This window comes from Acipenser ruthenus, chromosome 52 (assembly GCF_902713425.1).
Source record: "Acipenser ruthenus chromosome 52, fAciRut3.2 maternal haplotype, whole genome shotgun sequence".
NCBI lineage: Eukaryota > Metazoa > Chordata > Actinopteri > Acipenseriformes > Acipenseridae > Acipenser > Acipenser ruthenus.
In genome coordinates this window covers 6,550,117-6,568,424 of record NC_081240.1, presented here as the reverse complement: position 1 = coordinate 6,568,424, position 18,308 = coordinate 6,550,117, and the positions used below count along the sequence as shown (strand labels likewise).

Genomic DNA, 18,308 nt, shown 5'->3' with positions numbered 1-18,308 from the left:
GTGAATGAAATGTACGCAGCAGCGTTTCACTGCAGCTTTTGTCTCCTAGTCTCTAATTCCTGCTGGTAACATCTTGGGCCGTGACGCTACCATGTCACACAAGTGGATGTGATTTTTTTGTGGGACTATTATCTGACATTTTGGGGTTAAAATACTTTCTTTGAACCAGATTTCTGCCAATGTGTGATCATGACATCAAACTACCTTCTGAATACCCAGAATGCCTCAGGCTTCTAACATCATAGTCCTGTAAATATAACCATTACACACCCTTCAAATCCAGGATACTAACCCTAAATGTGTGAATACAGAGAGCTTCAACCAGATCTCTTTACCATGCTGTGCATCTGTATTGATACCAAGCTACTCAACCCGGGAGGTGAAGGCATGGCCAAAGAAGTTTTTAAATATGTCACTGCTTTCATTTCTTACCTGAACAAATGACCCCAGCATCTTCACTGTGATTACAGCTTGTTGTTTGCATAGAGGTTATCCTGCATTGTGCTTGTGACTTTCCTGGAACACATCCTATACTGGGTTTCCAGACAGGACCAGTCCCCTCTCCAAAGAGTGAAGCCTGTGGAGGAAATGCAGCATAGCCACAACCCAGATCTCTGCACACAAGCTGGGCAATTTCAATGAGCACATAGCACATTGTGCCCCATTGGACTTCGATATAAACCTCAAGTCTGCCAGAGCAGCTGTGACTCCCATTGACCAGTCTGATATCCCAGCTGCCTTCTGAAAAACAGAACGCATTAGCACAATATTTAACTGCAGCATAGTCATGCTATACTGAAACCGTATGCTCAGAATCAAAATGCTGATGCAGCTAGACTACGGCAGAAGAGAGCAAAGTTTAAAAAAGTCTAGATTTATTCAGGCATCCAAGAGGAAAAATGAAATTAAACAGAACACATTAAAAAAGGTTTTAAATAAAGTAAGTGTATAATAGCTTTGATTTGTTTTTATTTGATTTGGAGTGAACTCTGGGTCAAGCATTCCAAATCCTAAATTAAATGACTCTGAATGTTTTTGTCCTTGTACACTACACGTCAAAACAAATTACGCTTAAATATCCCAACCCATTCCCCACACATATCCTGCAGTGTTATATACATAATACAGAAAACAAACCAACACACATTGTGCTAAACAGATCATATCTGCTCCAGCATTGTTAGTAATGGTGTATCATCCTGTGAAGCATCACACATATCACACAAAGTAAAGGACATACTGTTAACAAAACCATTCCTGTAAATCGTAAAGCGATACCTGTTCTCAGACTGCAGCAAAAAGCCTGCCACTCTGCCTGAGACGCTGCCAGCTGCGTTTTGTTCACCAGAAGTCGTAGGATTGTATGGCTGTTATAGGATCCCCTACAGGGACAGGGACTAGTTTCGGGACCTCGTTTTTATTCAGAGCAGCGCACAGCCGTGATCACGGCACGTGTTTTGTTTTTAGTTTCTTTTGCAGTGTTTGCTTGTCTTTTTTGTGGGTTTTGTTTATTTTACACTGCTGTGTATTGTCGCCCGGCCAATACTATTGCTGGTAGCGGCCCATGGAGGTTTGTTTGTGTGCTGCTGTTCACACCAGAGGGACCTTTGGAACGCGACTTCCGTGTCTCTCCCTTCTATCAGTGGAGTACCCGCACTCACCGCGCACACGCTGACTTTGTATGGAATTTCATAAAGACATCAACAACACAAACTCTTTAGTCAAAAGGAATTGTGAGTGCAGTAATTGTGGCTAGTGGGAGCCGAGTCCTTTGACACAGGCACAGTAGAGCTTGGGAGCAGTTCTGTACAAACACACTCACATCACAGTTGCTACCACAGCCTGACTCCCACACATGGGGTCCAGCATCTCCATAATGGCACACGCTACGTGAAAATACCAATAACTGAAGAACTCAATCAATCATTTTTAAAAAGAAATGAATATACAAGAACAGAAACACTTGCTGCACTTCTCACAAAGTAGTAATTGGGTTCAGTGCAGAAACAAGGTAGAGGGAAAAAAACAGACGTTTGTCCATTTTAAGAACAAAGTTACCACCCAGACATTCCGATTTGCTCATAAAAAGACTGCATTGTATTTTGCTTGTTTTTGAATGGGATGGTTGTCTATTCAAGGATACCAAGACTTCATTCACAGCTCACAAACCAGAACGCTATCTCCAGGACGGTCTATACGTTTCAGAGGGCTAGAAGGAGGCTTGCTTTATCCCATTCAATACCCACAATAGGTACTTTACTATTACATTATATTATACATCTGAGCTCAGTATATACTGGTAACCTTAATGAATCCCATAATAATACCACCATGTCACCTTGAAGGAATCCTAACAGAATCATTAGCAGACCCACAGCACTACCAGCAATGACAATACAATGGATTTTGAATAAATATATACACAGTGACCCTGAAATGGATTGGTCAATACCATTATGATACTTTTAAAACAGAGAAACATCTAAATGCATACTGTGTCACTGTCTGTCTGCATTGCTGCTGAAGATCTTGAGCTACCCATTGTAGAGATCTCTAATATTGCCATTATAGGGCCACTGTGTGTCTGCATTGCCTTTGAGGATCGTTTGTTCTATAGTATATAATATCAATTAAATACTTACGGACAAGTGGCAAGAAGGTGAGGATCCAAATCATTAATCTCATTTTCAAAACTGAAAAAAAGTAAGATGGGCTGAAAAATTAACAAAGTCCAAGTAACTAAGTAGATACAGATAAACACGTGTTAACTGTAATTCTTGATGAAGCGTGTGAAACTGCAAGTGGACTGTGTGTTCCAGGAGCCCCTTGTCTATGAGAGTTATCTGAAGCAGATAACAAGACCTGTCACATGCTCCGAAGATGAGTCCAGCGGATATGTGTATATATATATTCAGAGCAGGCATTCAAATACAATCATTTTATTTCAATCAGTGATATTGCAATTACAGTTTTGTCCACATGCATCCTGCATGGGAATGTTGTTTTGTAACTGGGATTACAATTTGATTGTGGTGCTTTGATCCTAATTGCAGTTTTTTAAAACAGTAAATTCTCAAGTAGTAAATGCTGTGTTTGCATGTGATCCTATCACTGGTACGCTGGAAAGACGCTAGAAACCATGTCAGCAGATTCTGAGATAAAAGGCACTTCCCAAAACTACTGATGTTCTGTTAGATTATGCATGTTTAGCATTACATCTGAATAAATAGAACAATGTTGAAAATATATATATAGAAATACCTGCCATAGCACTGTCGATGTTGTATATTTAAATATATTGTATTTATTTAGCTACAATGTAATGGGGAAACTGATTTGGGGGGACATGCCATGTTTCCCTAATGTTTAAGCCCTTTGCTCATTGTTGGGTAGCCCCGAGATGGCCCAGGGTCAAAGGCAACATGACCATAGAGTTCTTAATCATAAGTGTGGGGAGGGGGCACAGTTTACAATGCAGTGAAGTCAATGGCAAAGTCCCTGTGGCAAGGCTGGGGCGCCTACATGTATATAGTGTGTGTTCTGTTTCTTTCTAGCTTTGTAAATACAGTGTGTTCAAATGTATAAGTTTGTGTTGAATATGACAGGGCTGGGGTTAGAGTTCCCTCTCTAATTAGGACAAGTGTTAATTGATTTATTGATTAGCAATGAACTGTGGTCCCATGCTTTAAAGAGGAGCTGGAAAGACAATCCCTTTGTTCTTTAGCAAGCCTGAGAGGGGTTGGCTGAAGGCTCACGACTGCATGTTAAACCAGGGTGAATGAACCAAGCACATGAACACCGGGTATGGAATAGGGGTCTGTGACAGAAATACGATGAGTTCTGGTGATAAATCTTACTCCCGACCTGTGAGGGCGCTAAAGAACGGGAGGAGAAGTATCTGGAAGGGCTGGCCTGACAGTTCGTTTCCGGGACCGGGAAGTGGGTCAGCCTGGAAAGAAGCGAGACTATGTTGTAAGACCGTATTGATTTGACAGGTAAACGAGGGGCAGCTGCAAGTAATAAGGCAGCTGCAACCGTTTACCTAGATATCATGCGGGATTACATATAGGGGCCAGGGTAACGCTGTTCTTTTCCTTCGTTTGGGTTAAGCCAAGGACCGAGAAGGACGAGACAGTAAAGTACTGTGATATTCTGTAAAGAGTTGCGTGTGTGTGTTTGTGTTTTGTTTAAATCACTGTAAAAAAATAACTGTCTGTGTTTTTGCAACCACCAGACAGCTAAAGCACATCCGGAGCTGTCGCCTTGGGCCAGCACAAGCCGGATCACCACTTCACGAACTGTCACCGAATAAAAAGTGTATTCACTCACCACCAGCACGACTGCACGCACCCGAGACGGGTGAACGTGTTTTTGTTTACTTTATTTCAGGACTGTAACCTGTCTTTTTCATCCCCGCGCTCTACACATCGTTGTGTATTGCCGGGGTTTATTATTTACGGTCGCTAGATCAGGAAAAAAAATAAATAAAAACATTTGTCACTAGATTACCGTTGTCTGCCTGTCACTCCTGCACCGCATCACCGCTACACCTGTTCCCCTTACTAACCACTTTGCCACAGGGTCCTATAAGAATTGGTTCTGAAAACTCTTGTCCAGGTTGATTGTGGGGAAATGAGGTGGGGAAGCATATTGTTGGTGCGCTGGGCACTGAAGTCCACAGGGTAAGCATTGTCCACTGCAGCCGGTGCAACAGTCATACGCTTCCCCACAATCAGCCTCCAGGAGTCTTTTCAGAAGCAGTGTTTTGCTCGAATAGTTAGTAAGCACGGTAAATAAAATCTAATCAGAAACAGCCATAGAAAATCCTCATCAGGTAAGAAATGTAAAGAACATGATGACGTTTGAACCTTTAACCTCAGTGTGGTCCCCATGAGTGTTCATTAATATCTATTTATCAGGAGTGTTTTCAAAATGAGCAATTGTATCTGTTCATGAAAACACAGCAGCATTGCTGATTGAAATGAAATCTCTTTGAAATGTTTGATGAAGGGGGTCAGGAGGTGGGGTCCTATTACCTGTAACACAGGAAGGAAGGGAGTGAACGGGGAGAGGAAACCAGTGTGGGGGCTTGTGGCAGGCTAGCTGCAGTGATGACGTCAGACCAGAAAGAATCACTCGCAGAGGCAGAAGTGATTAGTGAAACTGAGCTGCAATGGCTGCGCTCAGTGCGTTTAATAAACAAACAAAAAGGTTTTAAACAGAAAACAGGACACGGCGGGGCACATTGCCACAGGGCTGCAGGATCAATGGGCTTCACCTGAGTCAAAGAGTGAGGAAATAAAGAAGTGTGGAAAACAAAACGAGCAACAGCAAAACAAGAAGGGACTTGAGAGAATGATGTTCTGCTGATGAGAGGGAAGACATTGTCTGAAAACCTTGACATCTCTGTAAAAAATAACACATATTAGTACACAGGTTTTGTCATATAAAATCATATTATTTTTTTATTTGCACTGCTGTGCATTATATATATTATTTAACTGTTTTGTATTCTGTAACTGTGTTTGTTTTCTAATTAATGTTCATTGACAAACCTGACCTCAGAGCTGCTGCTCTTTTCACTGTTTCTGTCATAAGTCTACTTTGCAAATAAGCCACAAAAGCAGAGCTTCATTAAAAAAGATACAACAATAACCCTGTGTCTTTGAGTGTCTGTTCTGTATACAATAGTTTGATCACTCATAAAATCAGCACTATATAAATAAGTACAGTATGTCCGTAGCGTATATACCCTCTCTGATAATACTGAGCTTGTGCTAAACAATATCACCTTCTCGGAATATATGGAGGGAGCACCCTTTCTCTTAGGGGGTGAAAGAGGGAGGGAGCAGTTCAGTCTCCATGCCTCAAACCTGTCCTGGACTGGAGGGTGCACTGTTTCTCTCAGGGGGTGAGGGAGGGAGGGAGGGAGCAGTTCAGCCTCCATGCCTCTAGCCTGTCCTTGACTGGAGGGAGCACCCTTTCTCTTAGGGGTGAGGGAGGGAGCAGCCCAGTCTCCATGCCTCTAGCCTGCTCTGGACTGGAGGGAGCACCCTATCTCTTAGGGGTGAGAGAGAGAGCAGCCCAGTCTCCATGCCTCAAGCCTGCCCTGGACTGGAGGGAGCAACCTTTCACTCATGGGGTGATGGAGAGGGAAATTCAGTCTCCATACCTCTAGCCTGCCCTGGAATGGAGGGAGCACCCTTTCTCTCAGGGGGTGAGGGAGGGAGCAGTTCAGTCTCCATGCCACTAGCCTGCCCTGGACTGGAGGGTGCACCCTTTCTCTTTGGGGTGAGGGAGGGAGCAGTTCAATCACGAATGTCCAGTAAGATCAAACCCTCACTTCACTTGGTAACTTTGTTGGATTCAAACCCATACAGAAGTGAAAGCTCAGTGCAGTCAATATAGATCTTTTAATAGTAATATTTCTTGGGGGATTTAGAAACGGTATCATATAATATTTTGTGCTGAATCAATCTTTCATTATTTAATGAGAGGCTGGATGGAAAAAAAAGAGATGAAGGGTTACTTTGACAGTCCCACTCACAACTCTCTCCTCTCCACCCCTCTCACACTGATTCAGCAGTTTCTGCTCAGCCTGCTTGTCTAAACCTGGCCTCAGTCCAAAACTCCGCCCCTTAGAGCTTTACACAACTCCAGGAAATCTGCATACTTAAGTTTCGTTTGTTGGGAAATTGTCAGTCTCTCTGTCTCACTGCAGCAGAAATGGCAGAAGCAAATATTCTGGTAGGAGAGGACCAGTTTAGCTGTTCAGTGTGTCTGGAGTTATTGAAGGATCCAGTCACTACAGCATGTGGACACAGTTACTGTATGGGGTGTATTAAGAACTGCTGGGATCAGACTGATCATACAGGTGTCTACAGCTGCCCCCAGTGCAGAAAGACCTTTACCCCAAGGCCTGATCTGTGCAGAAATACCGTGCTGGCTGAAGTTGTGGAGGAATTAAAGAAGACAGGACTTAATCCTCCTCCTGCTCAAAGTTATGCTGGACCTGGAGATGTGTCGTGTGATTTCTGCACTGGGAGAAAGTTCAAAGCTGTGAAATCCTGTTTGACATGCCTGGCCTCTTACTGTGAAACACACGTCAAGCCACACAGTGAGGTTACTCCATTAAAGAGGCACAAGCTGGTCAATGCAATTGGAAATCTGGAGCAGAAGCTTTGTGCTGAACACCAGAAGGTTTTTGAGGTCTTCTGTAGAACCGATCAGACGTGTATTTGCTTGTTGTGTTCACAAATTGAACACAGGAGCCATGATACAGTCTCAGCTGAGACAGAAAGGAGTGTGAAACAGGTAAGAGTTTGAACCATTTCCTTGTAGCTATCCTAGAAGAGCTCCCAGTGATATTTAACATGTCTGTTTACTAAATTATGCAGTTTCACATTAGATCAGAATTTTATTGTATATTAAGAGCTATTTAAAGAGCTGTAGTTATTTTATAAAATCATATGTCAGTTTCATTGTTTAAGACATTATAGTTTAATTGGTTAAACTTTGTAAACATAAAGTTCTCAGAAAAGCCAAGCAGCTATTTTAACACTCTTTAAGGTCCAGGTTAATGTTTGCTTGTTTTCACTGTTTTGAGATTTGTGTGTACAGCTTCATAACTGTAGGGGGTGACATGCAAGTGTCTCACATCAAATGAAAGGGAACAAACTGAGCTTGCATGTAAAACAACACTCAGCAATCTCACTCTCACCCTCTTTGGTGTAGGAAACAAAAAACACAAAAAAAACACTTTAGAAAAATAATCTTCATGTATTGTTTATTAAAACAATCAGCATTGCTGCTACAATCTAACACTGCGGAATGAAACTTGAACATGAAATGAACATTCTGAATAGAATGAGCTAAAAACAAAGAAAAAAATGAACATATTTACAAAAGTAGCAAAAGCAGGGAAATAAACAAAGTGTGTAAGTGCTGCCTGTGTGCAGCTGAGTGCCAGGGGGGCTTGCAGGAGCTGCTTGTTGGTCAGGCTCTGCTTCTGTGTTCCTCTTCTCATGTGAGAGAGCTGCTGTGGGGGTGGGAGGGGAGGGTGTTCTTCTTTTGGGTGCAGATATGCAGGAGCTTCTGCACTGTAATTATAAAATAAAACACAAATACATGCATACAAGCTTATGCTATACACAATATTATATTTTACGGTCTTGTGGAAAAAGGTGTGTCGATAGATAAGAGAGACAGTAACCTGCTGTAAGTCTGTGGTTGTTCAACGAAATGCTGACGTCACCACTCACCAGGCGCTTGTAACTCGACACCAAGATCAGCTGACAAGCTACAGCAAAGTGTGTCTTTCAGTAAACAAGCACAGACTTACTGTTGCACACACACACACCCTCATTCACACATCAGAGATAGCTAAATTCTACTGCACTCGAAATATGTATTTACAAGCTGCATCAGATTTGAGAAGTGCGTCTTTTCATTAAGCAAGCAAGGTATGAAATAAAATACTTTTCACACACACACACACACACACACACACACACACACACACACGCATGCATACACATACACTCATTCACACATCAGAAGAATAGCTAAAATATTTCTACTATATTCAAAATATTGATTTTATAACCTGGAAACAAACAGAAAAATAAATGGGAACACTGTGCATTGCGCACTCAGCTGAGAATTTTATTTATTATTATTTTTTGTTTTTTATTACTTCAAAAATATGAGAAATATCAAAAAACAAAACAGTAACAATTATAATTTCTAAATAATATATATGTTTACATCATATAAAGAGAAAACAATGCTATGCTTATAAAGGACCTCGTCCTTGTACAAAGCCCATCTCCTTCAGTATGGTAGCTCTCCAAACACATCCATCACTGTCACTACATGCCTCAATCTTCTACCAACCTCCTCTGCACTGAATCTGTTTTTTTTGTTAGCTCTGCAGGCTCATTTTCATTTCGAGTCGCCATTTCATCTCTATATTTTAAATCTACAATGTCTGCCTCATAACTTCAGTGTAGGCTTGCGAAGGCCAGAAATGCTGGAGATAAACAAGACTGCTGTTTACAAAGATAGAGGACTTGCAAGGGTGTCCATAATACTGCCTGATTAAACTGCCTTTAAAGTTATGACCACCAGAGGTCATTTTCTCATTAAAGAGTTAAAAACAGTAGAAAAAGACCAAGATTAATAGTAAATACATATTAGATTAAAGATAAAGTGCTTCAATTAACAAGTTGCTTGACAACAAAAAGTGACACATGCTAGATCAGCCATCATTCACTTTTACTAGTATGAAACAGTACCATCTAGTGGACAGGTACTGTGGATCAAGTATCCTTTTGTATTGCTGGTCGCTGTGCACTAGATGGTGTTGTATCTATACACACATGTTGTCTGATCTAGCCTGTGCTACAGATGTCAATGGCATGCAACTAGAACTGAAGAGCAAAATATATTCGAGAACCACTCAGAATTATTGCAAACATTGTAAAGAGGTTAGAGGACAAGAAAACAGAAAATATATTTGAACTAAAATGATTCTGTCAGTTTCAATAGCATACTTAAACAGGCCTGTGTTGGGTGTGACAGGATATCACTCAATGCCCCATCAGAAATGTCACTGTGTCACTGTGTTTCTACACAGAAGCAGCTGGGAGAGACACAGACAGAAATACAACAGAGAATCCAGGAGAGACTGAAAGATGTAGAGGAGCTGAAACAGACTGTGGAGTCACTGAAAGTGGGTATTGACAAGAGGGGGCTATTATTATTATTATTATTATTATTATTATTATTATTATTATTATTATTATTATTAACGGATGGAATGGAACACATCTGCAGAAGTTTACTGTCTATGTCTGATGTGTTTGTGATTCTAACCATGTCTCCTCTACTGTGTTCTTTCTCTCAGAGATCTGCATGCATAGAAATAAAGGAAAGTGAGAAGATCTTTACTGAGCTGATCCGATCCATTAAGAAGATCCACACTGAGGTTACTGAGCTGATTGGAGCTAATGTGAAGGCTGCAGTGAATCAGACTGAAGGACTCATGAAAGAAATGGAGCAGGAGATTGCTGAGCTAAAGCGGAGACATGCTGAGCTGAACCAGCTTTCAGAGACAGAGGATCACATCCATTTTCTACAGGTAACATCACTGCTTGTTAGAAAATCTCAAGTACATAACTGGGACGGTTTCAGACAGACCTCTCCAATTGAATGAATCCTTGCTTTTCCCCAGGAATGTTTTGGACCCCATTCTGTTTCACTGAAAACTCCTTTTCTCCACTTTCCTGTTGTAGAATTTCCAGTCTCTCTGTGCCCCTCCTGAAGCTGGAGACTTACCCAGTGTTACTGTCAATACAGACATCTCTTTTGGGGCTGTGAGGAAAGCTGTATCTGAACTTAAAGACCATATTGAGGACTTCTGCAAGGGGGAATTAGTCAAAATAACCACAACAGGTTGGGGTGAAATAGATTCCTTTGGTAGAGATCAAATAAACCATGGCTTGAGGAGGGACAGGACTTGCAACACATTAATAAAGACCTCTTGCAGATTGTTGGCTATATGAATATTGCAGATGTTTTATTTCAAATGATTTCCCCAGGTTGAAATGCCCCACCTCATTTACAGTGTACCAAAATAATGATAGCAGGAAGGAAGAGAGTTTCTAAAGACATTACATGAGAAAACAACACAATAGCATTCAAACAGAGACAGAGGGAATCAAACATTAAACAACACATTCAGTCCATATAGGATATTAACTTATAGTCCTGAACTTTGGAGGTCTGGTCATGTTTGTATTCCAAATCTTCTATAGTAAAGTCTTTGGTTTAAAACAGTTTTCTGTATTTTATTTAGTTAATGAAACAGCAGTTTATACCCTGGGGTCTAGGAGCAGTGACAGATGTTTAAAAGGTAAGGCTTTTCTTCCAGTAAAACATTTTATCTACAGAGATGTATTAGATTAGTTATTGTGTGAGATTCCTGATGAGCGTGGAGTTAGCTGGGTCTTTTGCTACGCTGATAAACTAAACAGATGCAATTTTTCTTTAAAGATTAAGAGCATCTCAGATTGCTGTCTGGAGTCTTGTGTGTGTTGTGTATTAATCCACATGTTTCAATTCTATTCCTCTCTCTCTCTTTTTCTGCCTAGTGAATGAAGTTGCAGTTTACAGTCTGCAGGCTCCAGAGCCAAAGAACAGAGCTGAGTTTTTAAAATGTAAGTCTGTTTTCACTGAAACATTTGATTGAAAGACGTGTCACTCCATTGTGAGAAGAGCTAACACTACAGAACAGGGAGGGGTGGAGCTTGAGGGCAGCAATTAGTATTTATTAGTAATTGTGAAGACATTAATCTACACTCCTCTCCAACAAGTATTGGTTCAGATGAATACATGCAGAATGACTGGGGGAGGGGCATTTGTTGCCTGTTTTTCCACTCAGACCTTTCTCTCCCTAAATATCTTGGTATCCCTGAATAGATAATCATCCCATCTTTTAATACATGTACAATTCATGTAAAACCAGTTGTGGGGTAAACAGCTATCCCTCCCAGTCATCCTGTGCTTGTAGTAAATGTATATTGCAGTATCACTGCACTTGTGGGATGGATTGCTTACAGTAGCAGAGTCTCCGGGGGGTTGGGGGTGAGCTGGGCCCTGACCCCTGGCCCCAAAAATAAAGGTGGGCCCCTCTTGACTGCCTGAACACACACTTAGAAAAATACGTCTCCACACACACACTTTTGAATACTGATGCTGTCATATGCGCGGCCCAACTGTGCACACTATCTTTACCGATGTTATTCTATAAATAATGAATTGCTTTGAAAAATACACTACCTAGAAGACCAGCTATAACACTTGTATGATACGTTTTTGTGTCTTTATTTGGCCTTTGGATAACGAGAAATCAGTTGGTTTTGTGGGTGTTTCATTAGGCTTTGCACTGTTGATCTGTCTCTTCTGCAGCGGTGCCTGCTTTTGTGCTGTGTGAGAGGAATAATTTCAAAAAGCAACTACCTGTTTTGTGAGAGTTCTATCTTTATCTTCTATATTCTATCTTTTAATACCACAGTCTTTAAAATAGCATGGAGGAGGGAGCAGGGATGAGGGAACAGGAAAATGGAGGAGGGGGATGCAGCAGGGATCATGGAGGAGAGACAAAGAGCATGCAACAGGAAGGGGGGAGCAGGGAGGAGGGAGCAGAGAAGAGGGAACATAGAGGAGAGAGCAGGGAGGAGGGGTGAAAGAAAGGAGGGATCATGGAATAGAGAGGAGGTTGCATGGAGCATGGAGGAGGGAGCATGGAGGATGGAGCAGGGGCTGATGAAGCAGGGAGGTGGGAGTGATTTGAGGATGCGGCAGACAATGACTGATGATTTTCTCAGTGATTTGACTTTTTTAACTGTCTCTCCTCTACCTGTCCTCTTCTCTTCAATCAGATTCCTGTCAGCTCACACTGGACCCCAACACAGCGCAAAGAAACCTCTGTCTGTCTGAAGGGAACAGAAAGGTGACACGGAGGGGAGAGACCCAGCGATGTCGTGATAACCCGGAGAGATTTGACAGCCGGTCCCAAGTGCTTTGCAGAGAGGGTTTGTCTGGGACTCGCTGTTACTGGGAGATTGAGTGCAGTGGGAGAGGGGCTGATATAGGAGTCACATATAAAGGAATCAGCAGGAAAGGAGTTGATCATTCCAGTCTCCTTGGATGCAATGACAAGTCCTGGAGTTTGTCCTGCTCTGATTCCAGTTACACTGCTTGGCACAATAACAATAAAATTGCAATAACTGCCTCCCACTCCCCCAGAATAGGAGTGTATCTGGACTTTAATGCCGGCACGCTGTCCTTTTATGGCGTCTCTGACACAATGAACCTCCTGCACAGATTCCAAACCACATTCACTGAGCCGCTCTATCCTGGGTTTTTCGTTTATTCTAAATCCACTGTAACAATCTGCCAACTGAACTAGACTGTTTTGTGTTGTAAGAAACCCTTTGTATTGAACTCCCTGTCTGTCCCCTCAACTCCTCGGTTGAAGGGAATGTTCAATCTGACACAACTGCGGAGCGAAACTAGGTGAATTATTTGTTTTTTAGCAACAAATGGGTTTCATATGAAATATGTTGATTGTCCATATATGAGGCAAAGTAATACTGTTGATTAGAAAGAAGTACATATCAGCCTAATAACAAGGAATAATACATTCCCTTGGCAGCCCGCAGTTTAGTGAATCCAGCTTATTAATATTGCAATGCGCACGAGCATGCGCCTTGTCATTTTACATGGCTGGCTGTGACCCTGTGTGTGTGTATATATATATATATATATATATATATATATATATATATATATATATATATATATATATATATACAGCTGTAGTCAAAAGTTTACATACTTTAGTTTACAAAATGTTTGCTTCAAAAGATTTTCCCTATAATTATTTGTTTGAGAAATTTCTAGAAATTATAAATTTCCATTGGGATATGTAAACTTTTGAATACAACTGTGTATATATACAATAGTTTTAAAGTATTAACAATATTTTAAAGCAAATCAAAATACTAAGGTCTATGATACACAGCCTTTAGTGTTTACATCACTGTTGCTAAACATTGTAACAATAACACGCATCAATATCTGTGGATATGACATACATTGCATTATGGGTAGCATATTACTCTGGGCTACAAACGGAGCTCTTTCTAAAAGGCACAGTCTGGTAATAAGGCGTTATTGGAAATGAGAATGTGTTCTCAAGGGTTTGACTTGAGTAAAGAAAATGAACGATTGATTGATTCATATTTCAGCTGAAAATTAATAATTACCAGAGATCCTAATTTTAAAAAAAACGAAATTCTCAGACAATAAAAAAAAAAAAAACATGTTATTCCGCAATTAAAATAAAGTCTAAAATTGAGTCGTCATTCACAAACAGTGCTGCTGAATAACAGTCAACACTGGCAGTGTTTATTGAAACACTTTATTTTTACAAATGTGATTAAATATAGTCATGTTTTGACCATAACTGTATTTCATTTCTTTTTAAAGAATTGTTATGTTTTATATATATTTTTAAAATGGCATCCAATAGTCAGTGCTGTAACAGTTTTTCAAAAAAGTGAACTTAAGTTTGCTTTATTGTGTGTGTTTTTTTCTTCTTCTTTGATTTCCATAAAATATGGCAAACATGTTTGTTCTTTTTTTCAGATTATAGTAATGTGATTTAATAAAAAATTTAATTTGACTAACTGTGACTTTTCTTATTTATTAATACTCATTAACACTATTTTTCATTGAAAAGTCTTTGTTGTGTTGTTTCATGTGGGAGAAAGAAAGAGCCTGGACTCATTTGAGCTCTCAGGAAGCTAAACTAAACTTTATTTCTCTTGACAGAGCAAACATAACATGTAAGGTCACTCACTGGGGGTGTGGCTGCGGCTATAGTACATCCTGCCACTACAGTCTTTGCTGCAGAATTTGACAAGTTCTTTGCAGAAAAATGCAATTTTTTCTTTGCAGATTTTAGGAAATTTGACTGCAGATTTCCGTGGGGACCTTCCCAAAACAATGGGTTTATACTGCCATCTAGTGGCAGAAAATAAAATCCAGGCTTTACTGTGTTGAGTTGATGCTGGATTTAAAATGAGCTTCTCTTTTAGGACGCTACAAAATGACGTCACGTAAAACGCGACTGCCTGCCTTCTCCTTTCTCATGAATATTAAGTAAGCCCTCCCCCCGTACTGAATATTAAAAGAGTAATGAAATAGGTGTACATTAAAATGAACTTGTTTATTTATAATATGTATCTAAAGTTAACTTTGAAGAATTTGAATGGCTGTATTAGTAATCGAATTGATGTAATCATAGTCTGTTATATTATTGCAATAACTGAATATATGTCTAGAAACTTTGAATAAAACTAATTATAAACTAGTAGCTGCTGCAGCAACAGTGAATCTTGTGGAGGCCCCGGGTAAGCTGGCATAGCGGTACACTCAAACCAGAGAGAAAAAAGGAAATTACATTACATCGTGTGTTTCAATTATAACTGAAAAAATTATGCAAGCTCCGCTCTAGGGCAGCTTAGAGTATCTGTGCTCCTGAAGGGTGAGTGGGCGGTGTCTTTATAAAATAAACTCATCATTCCCTTAAGCTATTGGCCCGCTGCAGGACCATCTCGCTTCCCTATTGGATTTCACAGACGGCTATCAAACAGTCACACTCAGCCCTTGGATACTCCGGATTTGTAGACTGTGTTTTATTACACTTTGCTGTGCTTTTACTACAGGAAACTTATATAAGGGTTAGTTAACCATGGTTTGTTCTTTAGCATGCTTTACCAGACCTCTCTGTGCTTTACAATGCTTCCCTATGCTTTACCAGACCTCTCTGTGCTTTACAATGCTTTCCTGTTCTTTACCAGACCTCTCTGTGCTTTACAATGCTTCTCTATGCTTTACCAGCTCTCTCTGTGCTTTACAATGCTTCCTTATGCTTTACCAAACCTATCTGTGCTTTACAATGCTTCCCTATGCTTTACCAGACCTATCTGTGCTTTACAATGCTTCCCTATGCTTTACCAGACCTATCTGTGCTTTACAATGCTTCCCTATGCTTTACCAGACCTCTCTATGCTTTACAATGCTTCCCTATGCTTTACCAGACCTCTTTGCTTTACAATGCTTCCCTATGCTTTACGAGACCTCTCTGTGCTTTATAATGCTTCCCTATGCTTTACCAAACCTATCTGTGCTTTACAATGCTTCTCTATGCTTTACCAGACCTATCTGTGCTTTAGAATGCTTCTCTATGCTTTACCAGACCTATCTGTGCTTTAGAATGCTTCTCTATGCTTTACCAGACCTATCTGTGCTTTACAATGCTTCTCCATGCTTTACCAGACCTCTCTGTGCTTTATAGTGCTTCCCTATGCTTTCGATTTCACTGTGCTGCTGTATTACACTTTGCTGTGCTTGTACTGTGGGACACGTTTATAATGCTCTCTCTCATGCTCACAAGGGATCTTCTCTGTCCTTCTAATTAGGTAGCAGGCTACAGACACTGCAGCTATTTCTGCTGCGTATCTCTCCCCCTTTCATCCAGAAACCTCCTTCTTTTTACTGCCAGCTCCCTGAGAGTGTTTGTGTCAGGGTTACTGCTCTGTGTTTGATACAGACTGGGAAGATTGAAACACGTCTCACATTGATTCCCTCCACTGTAACACTGCTTACAAAGTCCCTCTCTCTGGGCTTCCTGTTTCATTCCTGTCTCTCTGGTTCACGCTCCCTGATTCTCCCACCAGCAAAACAAACTGGTGAGAAAAAAGGCTTGTTTTGAGTCTCTTGTTTTCAATGGTAAATGTGTTATTTATTAACACAGTTGAGATCAGATTATTGACAGTGTCACAACCTGCTGGAGCAGGATTGTGATAGAGACGGCTTGTTTTGAGTCTCTTGTTTTCCATGGTAAATGTGTTATTTATTAACACAGTTCAGATCAGATTATTAACAGTGTCACAAGCTGTCGGAGCTGGATTGTGATAGAGACGGCTTGGTGCCTCGTCTTGTGGGTTTCCTCTTTGTTTTATTAAGAATGTTCTTTTTGAAATATTGGATTGCTGTTGATTATAACAGAAGATTGTCAAGCAGTCAAACAGACCCCTGCTCTGTCCATGGTTATGTGTTTAATTAAAATGATTTCATGAAGTATGTTAAATATTTGAAAAGCAAGTGTTGCGTTACAGTGTGGACTTCCAAACTGTGAGACGGGGTTTAGGGGCTGTGAGGAAGTCCAGTCACACTTTATTAATGAACACTGTATTAGTTTATTCATTGTGAGCATCTAGCTCAGTCATTTTAAGTGTGGTTTGCTTTGTGTTAATGGTTGGTTAATGACGTGATAACTACGAGGAACACTGAGTGTACTGGGAGACATCATCTTTACAAGCAGATCAATACCAAACGGAGTCGAGGTTTTTCTACAAGTCTGCACGGACACCCGGTCATGTGACAATTGCTTTGGATTTTTTTAAGGTCCAGCATTTTTATAAAAAGACATTCAGTTATAAGTTTTCAAAATGAACAGTAATCTGAAAATATCTAATCAAAACAAAATGTGTTTGATGAAGGGGGTCAGGAGGTGGGGTCCTATTACCTGTAACACAGGAAGGAAGAAAGTGAACGGGGAGAGGAAACCAGTGTGGGGGCTGCAGGATCAATGGGCTTCACCTGAATCAAAGAGAGTGGAAATAAAGAAGTGTGGAAAACAAAACGAGTAACAGCAAAACAAGAAAGGACTTGAGAGAATGATGTTCTGCTGATGAGAGGGAAGACATTGATTGAAATCCTTGACACCTGTGCAATATTTCTGTAAAAAAGTTTTGTCATATATTGTCATATTGTTTTTTTATTTGCTCTGCCATGCATTACTGGTAAATGTCATATTTATTGTTGTTCAGTGGCCAAGAGTTGCGTCGCACAGTGAAGAACTTATCTGAAGGAGCAGCAACTGGCTGTGGTTGAGACGAAAGATTCTGGCTGGGGATCTCAAGCACAATAGAAAGAAAGAAACGCTGATGTAAGCTGGGCTGAGTTGAGTGGGGGACGGAGGGGGGTGATGCTGGGACGCCAGAATCACCGTCGAGCCCTCTTGAGGTGTCGTGGGCTAGTTGACGAAACACCGAGGATGGAAGGTACCCACTTGAAGACTCCAGAGATGTACCCTACTTCGCTCAATCCAGACGGTTGTCATGCTGATGCGCTGGGGAGACCGCACTGTGGTTGATCCTCGGAGCCAGCATCGCAGCCGTTGTATGTGCTGATGCGCCAGGGAGGCAAATAAGCTGATCCCTGGAGCCAGCATTACACTTCAGCCATTAACACCAGACAGAAGGATATCTACATCATCATATGGAAGGAAGTGCAAATGGATGGAGACAGAGATGGATCACATTAGTTTACTGTAAAGCTATGTCTTAGTTGGTGCTTATCTTGACGAGAACCGAGTTCAATGGAAATCAATAATCGTTGTTTTATTGTTTTGTATTCTATAACCGTGTTTGTTTTCTAATTAATGTTCATTGAGAAACCTGATCTCAGAGCTGCTGACCTTTTCACTATTTCTCTCAAAAGTCTGCTTTGCAAATAAGCCATGAAAGCAGAGCTTCATTATAACAATATACAACAATAACCCTGTGTCTTTGAGTGTCTGTTCTGTATACAATAGTGTCATGGATTGCAGAGTGGTGATGTCAGAACAAGGAAGTAAATACAGACACGGCTGGTGAAATGAAATGATGGAT

At 40.8% G+C, this 18,308-nt stretch overlaps 1 protein-coding gene across 1 annotated transcript; it reads left to right on the top strand.

The window, feature by feature from the left end:
• Window positions 1-6,696: 6,696 nt before the first annotated feature.
• On the top strand, window positions 6,697-13,301 carry LOC117965761 (tripartite motif-containing protein 16-like). The gene is made up of 7 exons (XM_059016303.1): window positions 6,697-7,314; window positions 9,638-9,733; window positions 9,908-10,141; window positions 10,296-10,455; window positions 10,859-10,915; window positions 11,154-11,219; window positions 12,444-13,301. Exons 1-7 carry the CDS (start codon window positions 6,727-6,729, stop codon window positions 12,971-12,973), a joined length of 1,731 nt encoding a protein of 576 aa, XP_058872286.1. The 5' UTR covers window positions 6,697-6,726; the 3' UTR covers window positions 12,974-13,301.
• The last annotated feature ends 5,007 nt before the right edge of the window (window positions 13,302-18,308 follow it).

Excerpts from the sequence above, each read along its gene's own strand:
- LOC117965761 (XM_059016303.1), top strand. The coding sequence starts at position 6,727 with ATGGCAGAAGCAAATATTCTGGTAGGAGAGGACCAGTTTAGCTGTTCA. Across the intron at positions 9,734-9,907 it reads AGACTGTGGAGTCACTGAAA|AGATCTGCATGCATAGAAAT; the intron begins GTGGGTATTGAC and ends TCTTTCTCTCAG. Across the intron at positions 11,220-12,443 it reads CAGAGCTGAGTTTTTAAAAT|ATTCCTGTCAGCTCACACTG; the intron begins GTAAGTCTGTTT and ends CTCTTCAATCAG.